Genomic DNA, 22,169 nt, shown 5'->3' with positions numbered 1-22,169 from the left:
GGGGAGTGCGGCAGAATCGGCCTTTTCACACTACTTGTGTTGTTACACCACTGTGCCAATGAAGGAGGAAAGGAGGACGGGTTGGTTGGAGTGTGTAGCGCAAACAAACATATAAAGCCCTGTCACGAGTGCCCAAAACCATTGGTTGTCGATGCCGCTATCTGTCATGTTTGTTTTTTGTTCAAATTTGTATCTTAAATCAGGCCGAAGGTCTTCATTTTTAATCGTTTACCGTGATTTTTATAGCTAGTATTCGATAGGGTGTTTGCTCGTTGTTGAAGGTCACACTTTGACTTGCAATTGTTCACATCTTGTTCCATTCTAGTAAGTTTGTATCAGTCATGTATGAAAAGCAAGTCTATGTCGTTTTTTTTATCCAGTCGAAATGTATTGGAGACAGTGTATATATTAAGGAAGAAATTAGAGGCACCAGTAGTAAGATCATCTAACCTTGTATATTTTTATAAAACTGAAATAAACCAGTCAAACGTTTGTTGTCGTTATAATATACATGTCGCTTAACCTTAAGCACCTTTTAAAACTGTTTTAGTTAGCATATTATGTAGAGAATCATCAATTTTAGTTTAATATCTTAAATAAAACTATTCTAATTAGATATATTTTCAACTGATATTGGACGGAAGATGTTGCCCTTTTATGTAATATAAGTTACGATTATTTGAAAACGCTTATTAAACAGACAAATGGATGCACAAAAGTAAAAATACATGTAGGAGTCACAAATCCGATTAAATACAATTATCTGCCCAATTTTATTGATTCTGTAACGTTTGTTTTCAAATATAACCAACTGTTTACCCAAAATCACCAGCACCGTATCAGGACCCACCAGCACAATGACAGTACCCACCAGCACAGAATCAGGACATGTCTAAACTTAGAAAATGCACAATTTTAATAAATTGCACAGGTTTCTCACAAAATAATTTTGTCGTGTGGATTTGGGTATAGAAAGCGGACTCCAGGAGCATTTTTGTTTTATTTTTTCAGTTCTAGATTTTCTAAAAATGAGCACTTTTGTGTTACGCTTACTGAAACAGTTTAGAGGGTCACATTTGTAATTGTTTGCCTATGAACCCATAAGAAACAAAATTAAAACATCTCAACTGTTTCCTTCCATTTTTTATGCGAGAAAACGTCAAAATTTGTCATTTTCGTCTTTGTTTACATATTTTTAATGATCACCAGCACCAGTCAGGACCGAATCACCAGCACAGAACGTTCTCTCGCAGGACAACCTTACCCACCGTGATTCAGGAAATAGAGAAGTGTAAATATATAATCATGGTTATGGGGTTATGGGGTTGTCTGTTCCCGAGTAGAATATTTCATCAGCTGTTTTCATTGTCTCCGTATACTTTTCAGATACAAATTTAAATCGATCGCGACATTTTATTCACGTATATAAAGAAAGCATTTAAAAAAATATTGAAATAGGAGTGGGTTTCTTTTTGTTCGGATAAACTAATAAAAATAATGATGTTGGTTTATATGAATACAATGAGATATGGTATAAACGTCAATGAGACAGCAACACAACGAGAAGATAAAGGTCAACATACCGTTTTTTGATGATAAGAAGGAGGCATTACAAATGTCATGTACAATTATGTCAAGCTCTAAAGACTTAATCATCCGGGTCAAAATATTGTATATAAGGTTAACAATTCCTTCTTTTACCCGTCGATAAAATTTAGTTCACTTGACATTTGCTAAACGTCTTTTAGCCAAAGATTCTTGATCTCTTAGATACATTTAAAACACAAGATGTTTGATTCATTACATATTTGCAAAGTTGTTGTAGTTTTAAAAGCGAAATATTTTTTCAATAGGCCTCCTTTTATAAATGGTTGAAACCAAATATAATATATCTTAATATTAATCTAAATCGTAGCTAATGTCCCTTTAATTTCAGATTTTGTGAAACTCATACTTATGTTTTTATACACAAATTGTAGAATGAAGCTACGATATATAAAACTGCCTATTTCGATGGTTTTATATCAATTTTTATTTTGAAAATGCATACGCTTAAATTGCATTGAAAAAAATCCGCGAGAGAATTAATTTGAATCTCCGTCTACAGCAACAGTATTTTCTGGAAAAACAAATTTGAAAAGTCTATAATATTACTGAGAGGAAAAAGTCGGGGATTACGGTACCTTTTACATTTTTACAAAGGAATTATGTCTGAAATAAGATGAAATAAACGTCTTGAAAGACAAATATTTCGGAACAATGAATGGCATTCGTTGGTGTTATATCTTTATATTCTCGTGTCGCTGTACTTCAAAGATATTGGAAGTGTTTCCATATTGATAGAACTTTAGTATGTATTTTTTATATGAATTAGATTTTGAATAAAACAACATATTCACCTGCTGAAAAAGTATATACACCCCGTAAAACGTCGCGTGCATTTACGTGTATAATTATGGTAAAATTGTTTGATGTACAATTGGTTTTGGTACATAATTGTCATTACATACGTCATGTTTTCTCTCGGAATACGGAATGAAACAATTACTGTCTTTTGCTTCGGTAAATATGTATGATATTCACTTTGGCTGTTGGCCTCAGCGAATACAAGTTTTTCAAAGGTCAATAAAACCATATATATTTACCTCATCAAAAGACAGTAATTATAATAATATTGTTTGTTCGCGTTTTATCCATGAAAATTTCGTTAAAAGGTAAATATTGAATTCATCAAAATATTTTGGCGCATGCCTACGTAAAAATAATGCCGGATATTTATAAGAGAGGTGTCTAAGTGACGTATTATCCAAACATAGTTAATTTCCCCAAATGCTTTCGTTTTCCGTGTTTCAGTGGAGTACAGTGATGTTTGAAATGGTAGATTTATTCTTCATACTTGCAAGAATTATTTTAAGAAATTTAAATTTTAGAGTTTATTGAGTCTTATTATGCAGGCTTTAACTCACTGAAATAAAAAAAAAATAAAAATACTTAAATAAAAAATTGCTATTTTGTAATAATTAAGGTTTATAGAACAGCGACATCACACTCATCATACAGAAGTCACTGTATTTACTTGGTCTATCAAGGTCTATCAATATCAGGCGTAAGCTTGGAATATTCTCACCCATTGCCTGTACTCCCTATAAAGTACAAAGTGATTGTTGAGTCAATATAAATTCAAATTAAATTTATAATATATGATACATATGACATTAATAACAACGAGTACTTGTGAAAACGGAAACATTTGAATTAAATCATCCAATATTCAATTGATCCACTTGAACAAAGGAAATTAAAAAAAAAAAAAAACACTATGCTCTATTGTTCTAAATTTATATCGAAAATAGAATTTTCCAAAAATTGCCTGGTTACCAAAAATCAGTGAGAAATAAAATGGCGTTTTATCTTTCTGTGATGACATCGTTTAACAATATATATCTCTTGTTGTGCTTTCTGATGTGGATCCCGTTCTGTAGAAGTCTCGAAGGACAACATGTTTGTAAAATATTTAAAGAGTAAGTGGTTTCATATTTCACTGATCGACAAATGTATAAAAACAGAACAATGTGGTATGATTGGAAATTAGAAAACTCTCCACCAGAGACAAATTACGTAGAAGTTAGCAACTATTTAATATGGTATATGTATAGATTATTGTACAACTGGAATAATTCTGAATTGGTCCGTGTGGTTAATATATATCTGTCATTGTGCGGCTGAAAAAGAAAAAAAGGTAAATAGCTTAGGCACCGGAAAACAAGTGGATTGTGTCCGAAATTTAGGTCACGTACCATCCAATCCGAACAATTATTTATCGGGTTTCTAAATTCTCAAACACGTGAAGTTCTGTGATTACTTTACTTGAACATATAGGACATGCCTGCATATTTAAAAAATCATAGATGCACTGGTATTATTGTATGAGCATAAATTGGTAATTTTGACTTTCTATCTTTATAGTGGTGGTTGTTTTTATGTGCTTCGTTCAGATCCGATGAGTCAATCCTTTTCCAACTGATTGTTACAGCTTGTTCTATTGTTGTACTTTTACACCGATGTCCCAAGTTAGGGGTAGGGTGAGAAACTCACCATATTTTCAAAGAGCTTGTCCCAAGTCAGCAAATTGTATTGACGTGGTTGTTGTTCATTGCTTTCTTTCATATTTGTCTTTCGTTTTTACATAAACCAGGCCGTTGATATTTTAGTTAAAATTGTTTTCCTTTATTATTTTATGTCGAGGCCTGTTAAATCTTGCTTTACGGTATGGGTTTTGTTCATTATTGAAGGGCGACGATGACATAAATCTGCTTACATCGACGTCATCTGGTCTCTGGTGGATAGTTGTCTCATTGCAATCATACCACATCTTATTTGTATACGATTCCTAAACGAAAGAAGTCGGTAGACCAATGAGTCAAGAAGATGTATGATTACATGTAGATTCTATAACATTTTCATTTGTTAAATATACTTCATAGTTTAGACACGTGTCTGTTTTTAAATACCGGATATTGACCTCTTAGACTAATAATGAATAAGATGAGGTTTCATGTACACATAAACACTAAACTTGAAGTTTTTCAACTTACAGTGTATATAATTTATCAAACCTTATATAGCCCATTCTCTCTCTCTCTCTCTCTCTCAAAAAAGAAAAAAAAAGCAGTGACCCAAATAATTGATAAAAAAATATACCAGTTTCTGTAATGCAATGACAACCAGTTGTATTTTCTGTTGTTGTTGGATTGCTGTTTTTAAGATTTATTTCTAAAATTTTCTTTTTAAAAATTACTCACTTTAAAATTAGGAAAGGCCATTATAATCAGTTTGCTCTAAACCGAATATGAAATATAATCTTAACTCCTATACATTTCTAGGAATATGATTGGTTAAAAGCAACCGCGTGGAGACCGTGTATATTCCGTTATATAGATACAATGGATAAGCGTGGATTCTTGAAAAAGAAACCATGAGCCCGGAGGGCGAATGGTTTGTTTTTAATGAATCTACGCTTATCCATTGTATCTATAACTTAAACTATTGTGTTAATTTCTTTTCAAAATTAAAGCCTTTTCTTAATTAGAAGGTATTGTAAGTGAGTTTAAATAACCATGTTATCGTGTCCAACGATGCATTGATAAATCTCAGATCACAATTAATTGGTTAACAAAATACAAATATAACACTTCTACCTTTAAAGATCTTTAAATTACCAGGCATATGAATATTATCTGTTTATACAAAATATTCGAAATTATTTCTAAGAAAATTGAAAATGGAAATGGGGAACGTATGAAAGAGACAACAACCCGATCAAAAAGCATATATAAAGTATATATAATAATTATGTTACCGAAATTTGTCTAGCACTGTAGGCACATCACGATTTTCTCGCATAGGAATTTGCGAACAAACCTTTGTAAAATTATGTAGTAAAACAGACGAAATCATACTATATTTATAAAACAAAAATTGACAAATAGAATGTAATCATTTTTGCTTCAAACATGTGAAATAGCCAATAATAATTACAAAAAACGGTAGAACTCGCTATTATTACAAAAATATCCACTATAACATGCAAAATTAGAAAACACCAGGATAACTTAAGAATTGGAACAACAGAGAGAATACAGGGATTCGAACCTAAACCGACAAATCCCTATCTTTAACTCATTGATTTTAACCATGCTAACCTCGCGGCTACCAACTCATACTATACGACTGCCTATTGTGTCTATATAAAGGTACAAGCCCTGTGTGTCCGATGAACCGATGTATATCAGATGTTCATTTAAATATATAAAATAGACATCTATAGTGTAACCCATTGGTAGCCGAGAGGTTTCGTCGATGTGTTGATGTAAATCACACATAACAGATTTCAAGGATGGGTTCGATTCCCAATGAAGGCATATAAAAATTGCAAAAATTAAAGGTTAGTTTTTAAATTAATTCCATTAGTGAACAGAAATCAGTAAATTAGCCAATTCAAACTTAATGAAATTAGGCACACAAAGGAAACAATTGAATATAATTTGGGGAGTCCATTTCAGTTGCAGATTTAGGAAGCGTTGATTCTAGAAAAAGAATCCACGGTAAATGAATAGGCTGACGTCACCACAATGGTTTAAATATTGGGTTAGTAGGCGGGGCTTATTTCATTACACGGTTATAGTAGTGGTGTTACGTCCCTTTATTAAAACAACACGGTGTTGAGGAACAATCTTAAAGGTTTCAACAGACGAAGAAATTGATGATGAACTATTGAAATAAATTCATAAACATACATTTAAAGCTAACAAGTTGTTATTGTTGGCATTTGTTTTTGTATAGACCAGTGAAAATATAGGTTCTTAATACTAACGGTATTGAAGACTTGATCACTTTGATAGGCCTCTAGTCTAAATACCACATGTTAAGATAGTCGGTAAGATAAATTCGTAACATAGTGTGCTAGTGACCTAATACGATATATATGGGGTCAGTAAATTCCATATATATCGTATTAGGTCACTAGCACACTATGCACAACTAATAAGATTAAACGATATATAATGTAATACATTGTAATGTTGTATAATTATTTGTCTCATATATATTATAATTCAGGGCAACAGATGCAAAAAATAGAAAAGTAGATATCATAGAGTTTTTCTGTTGTGCTGGATATAAAGCTGCAAATAACAAATGTGTTGGTAAGCATTTTGTATTTTATTTTTTGTTGAGGTCTACTAAACAAATACAGATAGAACACTACTTTAAAACAGACATCTATAAAGCTCCTTGAACGTCAAGCGATTGCTGTTAAGTACATCAAAGATCATGCCCCATACATGCAAATGAAATGTTTTGATAATAAATAATTAATAAATTAATAAATTAAAAAAAAAATCAATCAATCAATAAATTAATAGATCAAATATATAGATAAATCAAATGAATAAATACATAAAATTGAATTTGAATTTACTTGGTATATTCATGCAATGATAACGTGTTTACGAACGCATAGAATTTAATTATAAATGAAAAAAATAAACTGCAAAAATGTAAGAAATACAGAAAATAAATCGATTCACTAAGGAAATCAATCTTTCATTATACTTCTTTATGGCTTTTATAGTTGAGATGTTTTCTCTAATAAAATCACAAGTAGAAAAGATGATAACAGTCCTAGTTTAGCTACAAAAACAATCACCAGTCTCAAGACAGCGAACAATAAGCCAGAGAACAATAAGGTGTATCAAGCTAGCGAACAATTACCCAACGAACAATAAGAAATACGCACCAAACTGATCACGCCTAAAAACCGAAGACTTATATTATCATAAAACGTCATTTGAAATCTGATGACAATCATTTCCAGTAGAAAGACGAAATGCTACACATTTCACAAAGACAAAATTGATTTTTTATTTATATATATACAGTCCGCCAAAAGTTAAGCACCACCTAAATATAACTGGCAATATTTTTTTAACTATTGCGAAAAAAATATTTATGTTTGGTGTTATGAATTGCCTATAACATACACTAAGAAAATTCATTACGACCAAAAAAAGTAAACTCCGATCAACACGCCAAGCAATTTTTTATTAAAGGTCATCCGCACTTTTCGAATACACTGTTTCGATGCCTTTAAATCATCTTCCTACTGCCCCGCGTATAGGTGAAATTTGACCTTCACCAAGTCACTGTGAAATATGTCAAGGGGTAAGTTATATGTGACTGAACCTTGACAAGCAATTGACATGTCAAATGCCGGTAGGAACACTAGTTGCATAGGTAACCATTTCAATGTTAAACACACCGTCATTGTCAGATTTTTACAACGTCCTGTAGGAACTGTAAATGATAGACCAAGGTCCGGAAGACCCCGTTTAACTACCGATCGTGATGACGGACTCATTATTGGTTGCGCTAAAGCCAACCCATTTACTCCTGCCCCACAACTTAGACACCACTGGCGTCAAGGTGGTCATGTTAGTGCTCGAACATAGGTCCGTCGACTTTATAGATCAAATTGAGAATGGAAATGGGGAATGTGTCAAAGAGACAACAACCCGACCATAGAACAGACAACAGCAGAAGGTCACCAACAGGTCTTCAATGCAGCGAGAAATTCCCGCACCCGGAGGCGTCCTTCAGCTGGCCCCTAAACAAATATATATACTAGTTCAGTGATAATGAACGCCATACTAAACTCCAAATTGTACACAAGAAACTAAAATTAAAAATAATACAAGACTAACAAAGGCTAGAGGCTCCTGACTTGGGACAGGCGCAAAAATGCGGCGGGGTTAAACATGTTTATGAGATCTCAACCCTCCCCCTATACCTCTAGCCAATGTAGAAAAGTAAACGCATAACAATACGCACATTAAAATTCAGTTCAAGAGAAGTCCGAGTCTGATGTCAGAAGATGTAACCAAAGAAAATAAACAAAATGACATATAGAGGCTACCTAAGAGCACGTCGTGTTGTCAAGAGACCTGCCCTAACAGCCAGGCACCGTATAATCAGGTTTCAAAGGGCTAATGACCATCGACGCTGGAACTTGAGAAGCTGGCAAAATGTTCATTGGTCAAATGAGAGTCAGTTACTGTTACGACCAAAAGACGGCAGAATACGAGTTTGCCGTGGAAATAAATCTGCTAATGACCAAAACAACATTTGCCCAACGACTGCATACGTTGCTGGTGGTGTTACAGTATGGGGTTTCTTCTCATACTGTTGTAAGGTGGGTATGCATATTCTGCAGGGTAACATGAACGGACAGACATAAAGGGATTTGGTGCTTAGAAACATTAAAGTCCCTCATTTTGATAATCCTCCACTTGCTTCAAGACCCTTGTGCATGTACGACAATGCTAGACCACACAGGGCAAGGATTGTAACCGAGTACAAAGAGTACAAAGAGCAAGAAGCCATTGACACTATATTTTGGCCTTCCATGTCTCCAGACATGAACCCTATCGAACATGTCTGGGATGCCATTGGCAGAAATCTCAATCGCAGAGATCCACCTTTGCAAAATCTTAGCGATTTTAGAAGCGCAATTGTTGCTGAATGGAATAAATTTGCTCAACTAAAGTTCAGAAGGCTTGTACAGAGTATGAGACTTCGTGTTATGAAACTATACCGAAAGAGAGGGTGTTACACATCCTATTGACTCAAATATTGACATTAAATTTGCCGAACATACCAAAGATTAATTGTAGAGACTTTTAATGATAATGGGTGATTAATTGTTGTAAAAAAATAAAATCATAGTGAAACTTAAATTCCGTTTCTGATTTGTGTAATTTTCACTATTTCTATGAACGCAAATTTCAAATGCATAGAACCTGCATACGTGAACAAACTTAAGTCAACGGTTTGTTTATGGTATATGTTAGCAAAATTGCTACATGAATATTTTCTCTTTTTCGAGGATTAACTGATTTTTTTAAATGAAAAAAAAATCGATGCAATAAAAATAGGTGGTGCTTAACTTTTGGCGGACTGTATATATTTAAAACAACATAATTTTTCTTAAAAGCCGAGCATCTCTTATAGGATTTTCAAAATTAATTTTAGCTACTCCTCTCCCTTTTGACTACCCCTAATTACAAACTGCTTGTCTTTATAATAATGAAAAACATAATACAAGTAGACCATACTTATCTTGTGTAAAGATGAAATTAAATCTACATGATGATACATACCGTTTTTTTTTAACGTCAAGTACAGAATTTTGCATCTAGAATTATAAGTTGAAGTAAAAGCTAATAAATATCCACAGTTTTCGTTTTGGTTCGATTGAACACTTGCAATTTATTCATTACATTTCAATAGGAAATGTGTTTTATATGACAGTGAGACCCAAGTAGCATGAACTATGAATTGATATGAAGATTTTAGCTAATTTAACCGATAAAATGATCAAATCCAAGATTATTACAGCTTTTCAAAAAAGGCAAGTCCCTTGCACTGATTCGAATTAACAAGAAAAGGGTGGAATCGCAACAATACGAAGTATTTCAGTTTAACATTTATTTAGAACAATAATCGGGGAACGGTTCAAAGGTGGGGTATGGTGACCCTACCCCCTCCCAACTTTAATTCATTAAAAAGTCCCTACGGCAAAGCTTTTGTCCACACTAGGTACAAATGATAGGCAAATGCCTAAGGTTTCCTGGATCTAAAGACCGAGGTGGGTAAAGTTACGGATCGTCTACAACTGATGTCCAAAGTTGGGGTATGGTGACCATACCCCCTTCCCAACTTTAATTCATAAAAATGTCCCTACGGCAAAGCTTTTGTCCACACTTGGAACAAATGATAGGAAAATGCCTAAGTTTGCCTGGACCCAAAGACTCAGGTGGGTAAAGTTACGGAATGTCTACAACTGAGGTCAAAAGTTGGGGTATGGTGACCCTACCCCCTCCCAACTTTAATTCATAAAAAAGTCCCTACGGCAAAGCTTTTGTCCACACTAGGTACAAATGATTTTCTTTTCTTTTCAAACGCATATATAAGCTAGAAGATTAAATTTTATCGTTACGCTAGTTTAGTATGAACTATTGTTATTAATTGTTTCATTATTATAAAGACGCATAACCCATCTCTAATCAGAGAACACTAAAAAGAGAAGGAATTTTAGATGCCCGGGTTTTAAAAAAAAGTTGTATTAAATAAACAGATAACTAATAAATTTTGTCTTTTGTGAAAACGAATTGCATTTCGTCTTCCTACTGGAAATGATTGTCATCAGATTTCAAAGGACGCTTCATCTTATTGCAAGTCTTCGGTTGTTAAGCATGATCAGGTTGGCGCGTTTTTTTTTATTGTACTCTGGCTTGTTGTTCGCTAGCTTGATGCATCTTATTGTTCGCTGGCTTATTGTTCGCTAGCTTGAGTATGGTAAAATAATCTATACAATCCTTCAGAAAGACTGGTTAAATTTTTGTCAAATAAATATGAAAATAAAATGATGCATTAGTGCATATCATTATAACCTAAGTTTGAATTCATTTTCATGAAATAATTATCAGGTGCAATGCCAAAAATATCAGTAAAAATTAAAAAAAGAGTGTTTAATGAAGAGGAGAAATATGAGAATCTGCCTTACATATCTTGTTGCCCTGTAACAAGCTGAGAAAGGATATTGCTCAAATCGTTATAATATTTATAGGAAAATACTTTAAGTTGGGCCAAGCTTTTGGAGTTCGTCCTTCAAATTCCTGAATTCCTGAAATTTTTTTCAAAGAGCGAAGTTAAATGTCATATATTTTTCTAACTTTATATCGAATATCTTTGCAGAATGCAGCGACTGTACTCATATAGACTGTCCACCAGGATTCTGTGGAGAAGGATGTTTGAAGCAATGTGAATGTACAATAAATGCTCATTGTCATCCTGAACAATGTTGTGTGTGTAACAAAGGTTTCTATGGACAATCATGTGACAAACGTTAGTTGTTTTTCAATGCATTGCTTAAGTGTTTTATTTTTTAAGAACAAATAATTGTCTTATTATTCACTGTATTTTGAAATAAACAACTCCGCATTACCGATACCAGGCACGTACTTTAGAACCCTCGATGCGAGCTTTGTCTGCATAAAATTTATAGGTGGCGCTCGAATCAAAACAGTCGGAAGACGAATGCCAAGTTAAAAAGCATTAAAAAGAAAAAATGCCAGAGGTGGTTAAGGCTTTATTTGCATTCTATGTAAATTCGCTCATCAAATTAAACATCTTTTGGAATTAGGATTATTTACTACAAACTAAAACCTGCAATGAATACATTTATTAATATAACTGAAAATTTGCAAATCGCGAAGAAAAAAATGACTAAAACTATCAAATAATATGAATATAGCGATAAAGAAAATCAAACGTTTCTTAAAGATAAAAAAAAAAACATGTGGTAAAAGTAGATATGGCAACAACCCAATGACACAAGTGACAAATTATATTTAGTAACATAGTAATATTATTTTAAACATAATTATTCTATTCTGTACGCTTCTGACTGTTTACAGCTTGTGTGGGTGGAACTCATGGCGAGGGTTGTATGCACACTTGTTTGTGCTCAAAGCATTCTACATGTGACCGGTTTACGGGAAAATGTATATGTTTTGATGGATGGACAGGAGATACGTGTACAGAAGGTATTTATAAGTTTCATGACTGAATGCCTTGGGGGCTTTTCGTTTTATTTGCTGATTCAACTTTTTGGTATTCAGAATTTTTTAGATCATGGAAGACAGAGTATAGTAATATTGAAATTAGATAACTGAAAACGCTATTCGATGCAAAATCATAAAAAATAATTTCTATCGGATAAAACACCTTCGGTCAGTTTCCGCAAATACAAGATACACATGTATGCATCTTTTTAACGCTCAATGATATTTATTTAAAACCGTTTTCAATTGATGGCGATATTTTATGACACCTATGAAAAATAAAAGGAATGTTGTCTCTGACTGAGATCTTTTTTTTATTTTGTTTCCTTGTTTCGTTGTATATTTGTATTGTTGATTTTTCTTTATTCAATCACCAGCAATGACAATGCATTCTTGGTAAAACAATAATAGCAAGCCGGCATTCTCACTACATATGTCTTCTCCTTTTTCTCTTTTCAAGTATGTGGTCATCTTGTTGATTACTTAAATGTGCATTTTTTTTATTGTGTTTTACTAATAAATATTTTCATAGTGTTTTCTCACGTTACCTGGAAGTTTGTTAGCGATAATAATCGAAAACCATTACAATATTTGCAACTTGACACGTAGATTTTGTTTTTTTACAGAAGGTTATTCGAATGTTACATGCTCACAAAACTGTAATTGTCGAGATACAAGATGTTCAAATAATTCAAGTGATTGTGAATGTCATTTAGACAACTTAACAACAGCAGAGCCTGGAACAGTATCAGGTATATCTGTACATAGGCGGCCTCTTTTTAATGGAATATAAACATATTATTGACATTATTATGTATCCATAATCTTTATCAATTCCAGAAAATCTGGCATTCACAATGCGTGAGACTTTATCCAATAATCATCGGCAAACATGCACTGATGATTCCCAGACATGAATAGGGATATATTTATTAGTGTAAGATAAAATTCATTGTATTTAAGAAAAAAGGCTACAGCTTAATCAATTTCTCCGATTTGATATGATCACACAGTAAATTCATATCAAAATAGAATAACTTGTATTTTAGTTTTTTTTTACGATATTGTCTTTCGGTTATTGATCTTTAATTTTTTATTGCCTAAACGGTAAAGCATGACACATTAATACTTGGCCATGGTTATCTTAAATAATATGTTAATGTTACAATCATGACAAAACAAGTTCATTTTATGGACATTCAAATTCAGAATATATTACGATAAACATAATTAAAAAAATTACTGAGAATTGAAATTTTCAGTTCGACCTTAATAAAATTGCTCTCAGACTTATTCACGCATCAGAAAAGTTAACCAGCTCTGATTACGTAGTTACGTTTCATATAAACTACACGTCTAATGATTAAATATCCCGTCTAATTTGGAATATTCAACTCAGAGTTTTTTCAGTCAGTCATTATACAAACAGACCCCCCCCCCCCCAAACTTATTCCTGTGTATGATTATACTTTCTGTTAATAAATAAAGAAAGTAGTTAAAGAAACTAAGTTTCGAACTCCTGCGCGCAAAGTTGACCTTTTAAATTAAGTTAGATAAATTTGGCTATTTTAAGGTCCCTTTTGGTCAAATAGCTCTTCACATGTTTAGGTATTATACACCCTTAGGTTTTCAAAGTGTTCCTGATGAAAGTAAATTCAGAAAAGCGCTTTGGACACAAGAAGTTAATTGGTGGGTGTTATTTTCATTTATCAAGAAGAGATAGTAAAATAGCAAATTCTATAATCCACAACTTGCCTAACAAAATTTTGAAATGAAACTTATTATAATCAGCAAAACCTATTAGAATCAAGCAGTATAGTGGTAGAAACTATGATATATAACATTGCATAACATACCACAATTTGTGATGCAAAAGAGGGACGAAAGATACCAGAGGGACTGTCAAACTCATTGATAGAAAACAAACTGACAACGCCATGGCCAAAAATAAAAAGACAAACAGACAAATAATAGTACAGATGACACAACATAGAAAACCAAAGACTAAGCAACACGAACCCCAACCTCGTAGATATTGATTTGTTACATAAACATAGATATAAATTACAATCAAAGTAAACTAGGTCACTACGTGTTACAAAGACAAAAGTATTTGCATATTAGCTGATTACAATATATATATTGTAACATGTGTAAGAAAAAGACGATATATTACCTTTTTTATCAAGAAACTGATCTTTGAAGCTTGTATGTGTATGTAGCCCTTTGTTTAATTACAGATGCAGAACCTCGTCCTCATGCAACGGAAATCTTCAGTTTAATCGTAATTGTTATAATCGTATCTTGCTTATTAATAATTATCTAAGCCTTTATATCGGTAGTAATATTTATGTCATGGAATGGTAGAACGAAGTTCCGAACAGTTGAAGCTACAACTACAGATGCGACTGGCCATTATGACGAAATAAAACCTTATGACGAAATTTCAGAGGAACAACTTGAACAACTTGAACGCATTCGAGAACCCTATTATTCAACACCATTGGATGTCGTCAAACTCAAGCGAACACACTCATTACCGTACATAAAACCTAACAGAATAAGAGACGCACACATTGTCAGTATACCTGAGATTAGATATCCGAATGGATCTCCGAAAATGCACAAATATCTTTCATTACCAAACCTTTGCAACAAGGATATAATGAAGGCTCCATACATTGAGTTGAACATGTTAAAAGAAGTGAGACATTATAACAAGTTGAAACAGCATTCACACGATCCTACAGGAAGTAGCTATCTTCATCCCTGTAATAGCTTACTGCGACCAGGGATCATCGGAAGTGGATATCTTCATCCTTATACTGCACTTAAAAAGAAAACAGAACACACAGGAACAAGTTTTAATTCAAACACATGCGTCGAACGACCAGTCAGTGGCGAAAATAAATCAAATACGTCTGTTAATAGATCAATCAGTGAAGAAAATAAATCTATTTCGTTTGTTTATAGACCAGTCAGTGGCGAAAATAAATCAAATACGTCTGTATATCGACCAATCAGTGAAGAAAATAAATCTATTTCGTGTATCTATAGACTAGGCAGTGCCGACAATACATCAAATACGTCTGTTACTAGACCAATCAGTGACGAAAATAAATCTATTCCGTCTATCTATAGACCAGTCAGTGCCGACAATAAATCAAATACATCTGTTAATCGACCAATCAGTGAAGAAAATACTGTAAATTCAGAAATTATTGCGATGTTTTTATTATTGCGAAAAATGCGACAGGATAATAATCGCAATAATTTAAACTCGCATTTTGAAATTTTTTATATGAATTAAACAGGATTTTTATCAATATCAAAAAACTTAAAATCGCATTTTATTCTGAAATGACAAAATCGCAATAATAAATGCACGCAATAATTTCTGAATTTACAGTAAATCTATTTCGTCTATTTATAAACCAGTCAGTGGCTACAATATATCGAATACGTCTGTTAATATACTAGTAAGTGGCGACAACAAATCAAATGCGTCTGTTAATAGAGTAGTAAGTGGCGACAATAAATCAAATACGTCTGTTAATAGACCAGTCAGTGGCGACAATGAATCAGTCAAAAGACTAGTCAATGACAAGAATGAATCCGTCAAAAGACCAATCAGTGGCGACAATAAAACGAATAACGTCATTTAATAACATACAGGGCATTGTCAAATAAAATAATATTATTATATTGTTGCAGTTTTGATAATTTTTTCTAGTATATACATTCTTGTGACACCCCATCGGTGTCCCCGGACACCGACATTACATTCTGACAAATTGTACGCAATTTTCGGTAATATATATATATATAACCTTTCTCATCAGAAATGTTTAAACTTATTGAAGGCACATATGTATAATTAGTGGTATGATTATTCGAAAAGCTCAGATTTTTAGTCAACTGTGATACATATTGACATAAAGCTTTAAACGACATGCCTTTAACATTACCAATGGCAGTAAGAACTCACTGGTTAAGGCGTAACATTTATCAAGTGAATTATTTAACAATTAGGAAAAACGAGTCCGGCATATCGTAGAAACTTTAATATGTTTAAGACATATATTTCATATGCAGGTGCTCGTTGGATGTTGCGAATTAACACTCAGTTAAAAATAAAATTAATCTATTACAGTACATTTCTCTAAGAATTGGTAGTGCCATTCCCGATATGCAAGTCAGTATAAGAAGCAGACCGCTCGGTTATTTTAAAATGAAAACAATTTTTTAATTTTATATAATTTATATGTTTTATGATCTGTTGTTTATATTTTTATAATCACATGTTTTATCTTTTTAGTCTAAATAACTCCAATTATATGCTAACATCCTCGTGCAACACAGTTTTTGTTCTTTGTTCAACAATTATACAATTTCCATCAGATTGGTTAATATAAAAAAACATCATACTAGGTTCATAAATCTTCGTTTAACAATATCATAGAGGAAACACAATAAATTAGAAAATGTAAAAGCTCTATCAGTTTTCAATTTGAAAAGGGGTAACAAATATGAGAGATGCTTTTGTAAATCTTGTTCTTTTGGTATTTATTTCAGCCACTTTCGTAATTTCTATCAAATATAATAGCTCTTTTCCACCACGGAAAGCACAATAAGAGGACCCTGTTTGTACATTCTATTTTCCCCATGGAACAAAATAAAAATAAAATCAGAAAAAACTTCCATAATTTACATGTGTACACACACTACGGAGTTACATAAATTAGAGGCACCAAAAGTGTACTAATTTTCAAATCTCAAAAATCCATTAAGAAGATACAAGTCAAGATGAAATATAGAAACTACCTTAAACACGTAAAAGATTTCATATTTTTAAAGAATACTGTATACTGAAGTATTATCATTTAATCTGTTTATTGTATAATCGGCTATAACTTCGCAGGCATCGTAGTACTAATAGTCATTGATACCATATATTATTGCGTTTCTTTATCGAAAATGCTTTTAATTGAACGTGTGGCTCTAAACACTAAATAACGAAGGTAAATACTCACAACATTAAACACGATACAAGTTACTATTTGTATTTAGGAACCTTGGAAGTCTATAATTTCATATTTTATGTTATTGACCTTTATTCTGATTTTAAATTTTTAACAGCTTTTCCAGGAATAGGGAAATACAAGTTTGACATATGATGAAAAAAAAAAACACTTTTTTTTCTTCGAAAACCCTTTGGCCTTATATTTTATTTGGTGGTGAAACGGTGGTCATTAAATGTTGACACTAAGTCTTCAGATTCAGATACATGGTGATCTCCTAAACTCCTATTATTTGAATCACGCGTCAAAATTATTCTTTGAAAAACAAATATTTTCGTGAAAAGTATAAATGTGTTGTCGAAAGTTAATCAATACTATATTTGATGCATTTATTCATTTTCGTAGCATGTGAAGATGGGTATGATGGACAAGGATGTAGCAACAAATGCATGTGTCAGAGGGAGCAGCAGTGTGATCAAGTCACAGGCAACTGTTCTACTAGTGTGAACAAACCTGGTAAGCCTCTGTTTGACCAGATTGTAATGCATAATTTCTGAGCAATATAAATTTTTGAGTAACGTCACATTGAGGCCAAACCATGCAATTATTATTTCGGCGAAGAGCACATGCTGGTATTTTAATTTTGTGTAAAATGTGGATATTCTAAATGAAATGTGATATTGATTGATAACACTTTGTATTTTCATGGGTGAAGCATTCATTACAACCCCGTTCGTTGTACATCACCTATCTTATTTGGATAGGTACCCACTGATCTATGTAGGGTTTTGTATGTTTTGTCGACTGTTTTTTTCGTCTTTTCTGCATGCAAGTCATAGCATAGTCTATGTCCTAATTTATGTTGGAATTTGCCAAAAAAATGGTGTTTGATGTAACACACAGATTTTGGGTTTGTTATTTTTTGTTTCCAAATGATGCTTAAATGTTTTGAAAATTAATCATATTACTAAATAATCACAATTTCCGATTTGAAAACCAAGGATGTATAAAAACTGGAGAAGCTTTATGAACAAAAAGGACTTTAAACGAATAACAAAAAACCGTATGAGAAAAGTTTTGCCTGAAGGAGCAGGAATGTTTACGTGTTCAAAAGACAGTTTTTAGAAACATATTTATACATTATACTCGACCATGTTAAATTTCGATTTAATTACTTTCTATAAAATTGAATTTATAAAACAACACCTTAGAACATTTGCTAAGCATCTTATTTGGATTTACAAAATGTTGAGCTTTCTTTCCCCAAATGAAGAGTGTTTAAGTACAATAACTATTTAGGTATTTTGGAACCATTGCTCTAACTGTTTGAAACATGCAGTAAACAACATTGTATACTGATCATATCATAAACACCTTTGTGAAAAATTGCTGATGTTCAGATTTATACTAAATTTAAAAATGGTGTCAGTTAAACATGTTTTGCTAAATCAGTAAAATGCAAAATGTCCTGATCACTATGATCAAACTGTGAAAATTTTTGATGAAATAGTTAAAAAAAAGTTCTGAATCACTTTCTTTCTTATTGAAAAAAGCCTTTTACAAAACAAGAAGGCTATATCGATCGTTAAATAACAATTCCATCTTAAATACTTTAATGCAATTGTAGGAAACCAACTTCAAAAGACAGAAGTATTCAAATTAATCGTAATTGCTGTAATAATAGTGGCCGTCGTGATTATAATTCCAGCATGCATATCATTAGTGATAACTTTTTCAAGGAATCGTAAAGAGAAATACAGAACAACAGAACCGATGGGTCATTATGGTGAAATACATTCTAATGATGAAATAATTCTTGAAGAGTTTGAAACACAGCAAGAACCGTTATGTTCTACGCCTACATATGCTAACGGTGTTATGCATCCGCTACAACCAATAGAGCGCAATAGCACGATAGAGACAACGAATATTTATGATGCTTCTACGAGTTTTCATCCAGATAGAGGTTGTAAAATCCACAAGTATATGTCCTTGCCAATCCTTAGCAGCAAGCGCAAGTCACTTGAACAAGATAACAAGCTGAAAAGGTTAAACACGAGAAGTTGCAATCAATTGCCACGACAAACTCTCTATATATAACTGAAAGTGATTACCTTAATCCTTATTGTAGTTTAATACGATCAGCCGTTGGTGGGAGTGATTATCTTAATCCATATACTACACTTCTAAGGACAACCGACGAAGGAAATATCTATGAAAATTAAACAAAAGGAGTCGGTAGACTAACTATTATATAATCTACGTCTGTTAATAGCATTTACAAAAATGAAAGTCAGCAAATCATGAATTCACCAAAAATATTTATTTGTAAAGTAGGTCTAGAAATCTAAAAATATTGACCGCAATAAAGGATTAGGAAGGGGAAAAGTGTTGACTACATTTGTGTGCCTGATAGATTCTGGTTCTATTGCTGTCTGTGTTATGTTGATTTTCCGTTGATTGAAGGGTGCTGCAACATTTTTACTTGGTTATAAAACTTGTTGTATTCGTTTTTTTGTATTACAATTTTTTTCGAGAATAGCGTACAGTTATTTTAAAAATATATAGTTTTAAATTAGACAGCTACTTATACTGCTACTATGTGAAGTGAGCTATCAGCAGTATGCATTAAAAAAAGTCTACTACATTCATACTTTTGACCAAAGTAATATCTTTGCATTTATAATCAGAAATTTAATATTTGTTTAAACATGTTAAAGAAACAAAGCTTACTTTGAATAACTGATGACAGCCTAGTTGGTGAAAATCCTGTCTTATTCCCCTGCCCTTTCCAGCTGAATGTAAGGGCAAGTTCATGGGACAGGACATATTTCAATATTCTGCGTGTGCAGTCAGCAACGTTGACGACTCCTCCAATGGTGCCAAGATGTGTAGTCTGAAAGAGAAAGATAAGATAATAATTAAAACAATGAAAAATTGGCCTACAGAAAGCATCTTTTTCTTAAAAGTAGATTAAATGACTGAATGAAATATTTCAAACTTTTACCACAAGAAAAAATATAATTTGTATCTTAATCAGTGACTAAGTTTTTACGCTTTTCACTTTCTTGTATTGAACCCTTCCAGTTAAGTGAATTTAGCGATTGGGAATGCATTTATCATTGGTTAACTTACACTTTCAATCCAAAATCATGATAATGAAATTGATAAAGACTTCATTTCTGTATGCTTACTTTTTTGCGGACATGTTAATTTGAACAAATAAAATAACACCTTCATTTGGCAAGGTACATGTTCTTTAAGTGTGAAGATCTAAGAAAAAAATACAATTGACAGAGTTCAATGGTTATGCGGTACCTCCAATGAACTGTCTAATCATAGAAGGGTTGATTAAATTTTCATTTTTTTTTTCATGAAACATGTTTGACATGCGTACTTCCACCCCTAATATTGTAGTTAAAAAGAAATATTTAAAGATGGTGTTTCCCATTTATGCTGTTTTGATATGATATTGTGCCAGTTCAGTCAAACCAAAAGAACTATTTGAAAAGAATTGCAAAGTAGACATGATACATGTCCCCTTTTTCCTGAAAAATTGCATAATAAAAAAATCAAATATTTATTGCAGACCAGACAATGATCCCTTCCTGAAAACCAAGTTTTAGGTAGATCATAAGTATATACTTTTTGAGATATAATTTTCTTACACTTTACGGACGCCATCACGAGTTGGTTGACCGTTATGGAATAACCGTTTCACAGATGATATCGGATATGTTCCTTATGTCTTAACTACAATACCCTTCCCTTTTCACGAATGTGACTTACCGAATTAGACTATTTACCGGATTTGTAATAACATAAGCAACACGACGGGTGCCACATGTGGAGCAGGATCTGCTTACCCTTCCGGAGCACCTGAGATCACCCCCAGTTTTTGGTGGGGTTCGTGTTGCTTAGTCTTTAGTTTTCTATGTTGTGTCATCTGTACTAATATTTGTCTGTCTGTCTTTTTATTTTTGGCCATGACGTTGTCAGTATGTTTTCGATCAATGAGTTTGACTATCCCTCTGGTATCTTTCGTCCCTCTTTCTTTGCCAAAAGGAAGATTTTACTATGCTTTTTTCAAAAATATAATATAAATAAAAAGTATGGGTCACCGTGCTATTTTCAAAGCTATGAGTCGTTGAGAATTGCCTAAGTTCGGTTAGATTGTTCATGAAAAAACACATTTGTGTGCATAAAAAAAAAATTCTATGAGAGAGAATTTTGAAATAAATTGTAAGGAGATAGGTTTTATAATATGTTTTAAAAAAAATAAAAAAAAAAAATGGTGTCACCGAACTTGTTTTCTTGCTACAAGTAAAAATAAAAAATTTCCCTATCAGTCCAGTATATATTTTTTACTAAAAGAGTTATCTCCCCTTAAATAGCTTATTTGAAAAAAAAAATGATTCTAAAAACACAAAATTTGATATTTGTTTAAATATTTTGAATAACACAATAAATCACCAAGTTTTCTTTATATAAATAAACAATCTAACCATTAAATTGCAAATCTGTCTCCAAATTTGCAGATTTCGGCAAATAACTAGACCAATTTTGTACTGAGATTGTACAATCCAAGATGGCGGTATACCATGAATCTACCTTAAGTTGCTAAAATCAGAAGTACATCTAAACTGATCTCAATCAATGACTTTGTATAATATTTACTTTTTACATTTCTGGATTAAAGAAAATTACACTGAACATGTGTTTACAAAACAGACATCACACAACTAATGTAAATTCAGGCTTACCAATTTTTTTACAGTTGCCTCGTTATCCAGCCTTTGCTCAACAACTTGAAACTGCTCAGTTGAGCAAATTGGCAATGCAACACCTTTTGGTAAGTCTGCATTGTTGGAACCATCTTTCTTATTTTGCTCTGTTTTTTTAATGACATGATTTAATAGTTTGGTGTTATGGGACACCTGGCTCTTTACTTCCTCTAAAAGGGAGA

The 22,169-nt window shown here is 32.6% G+C and overlaps 1 protein-coding gene across 3 annotated transcripts; it reads left to right on the top strand.

Moving 5' to 3' along the window:
* Positions 1-3,383: 3,383 nt before the first annotated feature.
* On the top strand, positions 3,384-19,742 carry LOC127711784 (scavenger receptor class F member 1-like). 3 transcript variants are annotated; one of them, XM_052217920.1, is made up of 7 exons: positions 3,384-3,521; positions 6,619-6,704; positions 11,314-11,463; positions 12,036-12,164; positions 12,809-12,934; positions 17,609-17,719; positions 18,831-19,742. In XM_052217920.1, the coding sequence occupies exons 1-7, from the start codon at positions 3,400-3,402 to the stop codon at positions 19,301-19,303; spliced, it is 1,197 nt and encodes a 398-aa protein (XP_052073880.1). In that variant the 5' UTR covers positions 3,384-3,399; the 3' UTR covers positions 19,304-19,742. The 3 variants fall into 3 exon arrangements, with proteins under 3 accessions (XP_052073880.1, XP_052073881.1, XP_052073882.1); XM_052217921.1 differs by lacking the exons at positions 17,609-17,719; positions 18,831-19,742 and adding an exon at positions 14,423-15,593; XM_052217922.1 differs by lacking the exons at positions 17,609-17,719; positions 18,831-19,742 and adding an exon at positions 14,423-15,390.
* The last annotated feature ends 2,427 nt before the right edge of the window (positions 19,743-22,169 follow it).

Source organism: Mytilus californianus, unplaced genomic scaffold, assembly GCF_021869535.1.
Source record: "Mytilus californianus isolate M0D057914Y unplaced genomic scaffold, xbMytCali1.0.p SCAF_8, whole genome shotgun sequence".
Taxonomy (NCBI): Eukaryota; Metazoa; Mollusca; class Bivalvia; order Mytilida; family Mytilidae; genus Mytilus; species Mytilus californianus.
Note: the sequence above shows the minus strand (reverse complement) of the source record. Positions and strands in the feature narration are given on the sequence as shown.

Bases quoted from the DNA above. Each gene is read 5' to 3' on its own strand.
- LOC127711784 (XM_052217920.1), top strand. From the start codon at position 3,400: ATGGCGTTTTATCTTTCTGTGATGACATCGTTTAACAATATATATCTC. The intron at 12,935-17,608 runs GTATATCTGTAC...TCATTTTCGTAG, and splicing joins AGAGCCTGGAACAGTATCAG to CATGTGAAGATGGGTATGAT. The intron at 17,720-18,830 runs GTAAGCCTCTGT...ATGCAATTGTAG, and splicing joins TACTAGTGTGAACAAACCTG to GAAACCAACTTCAAAAGACA.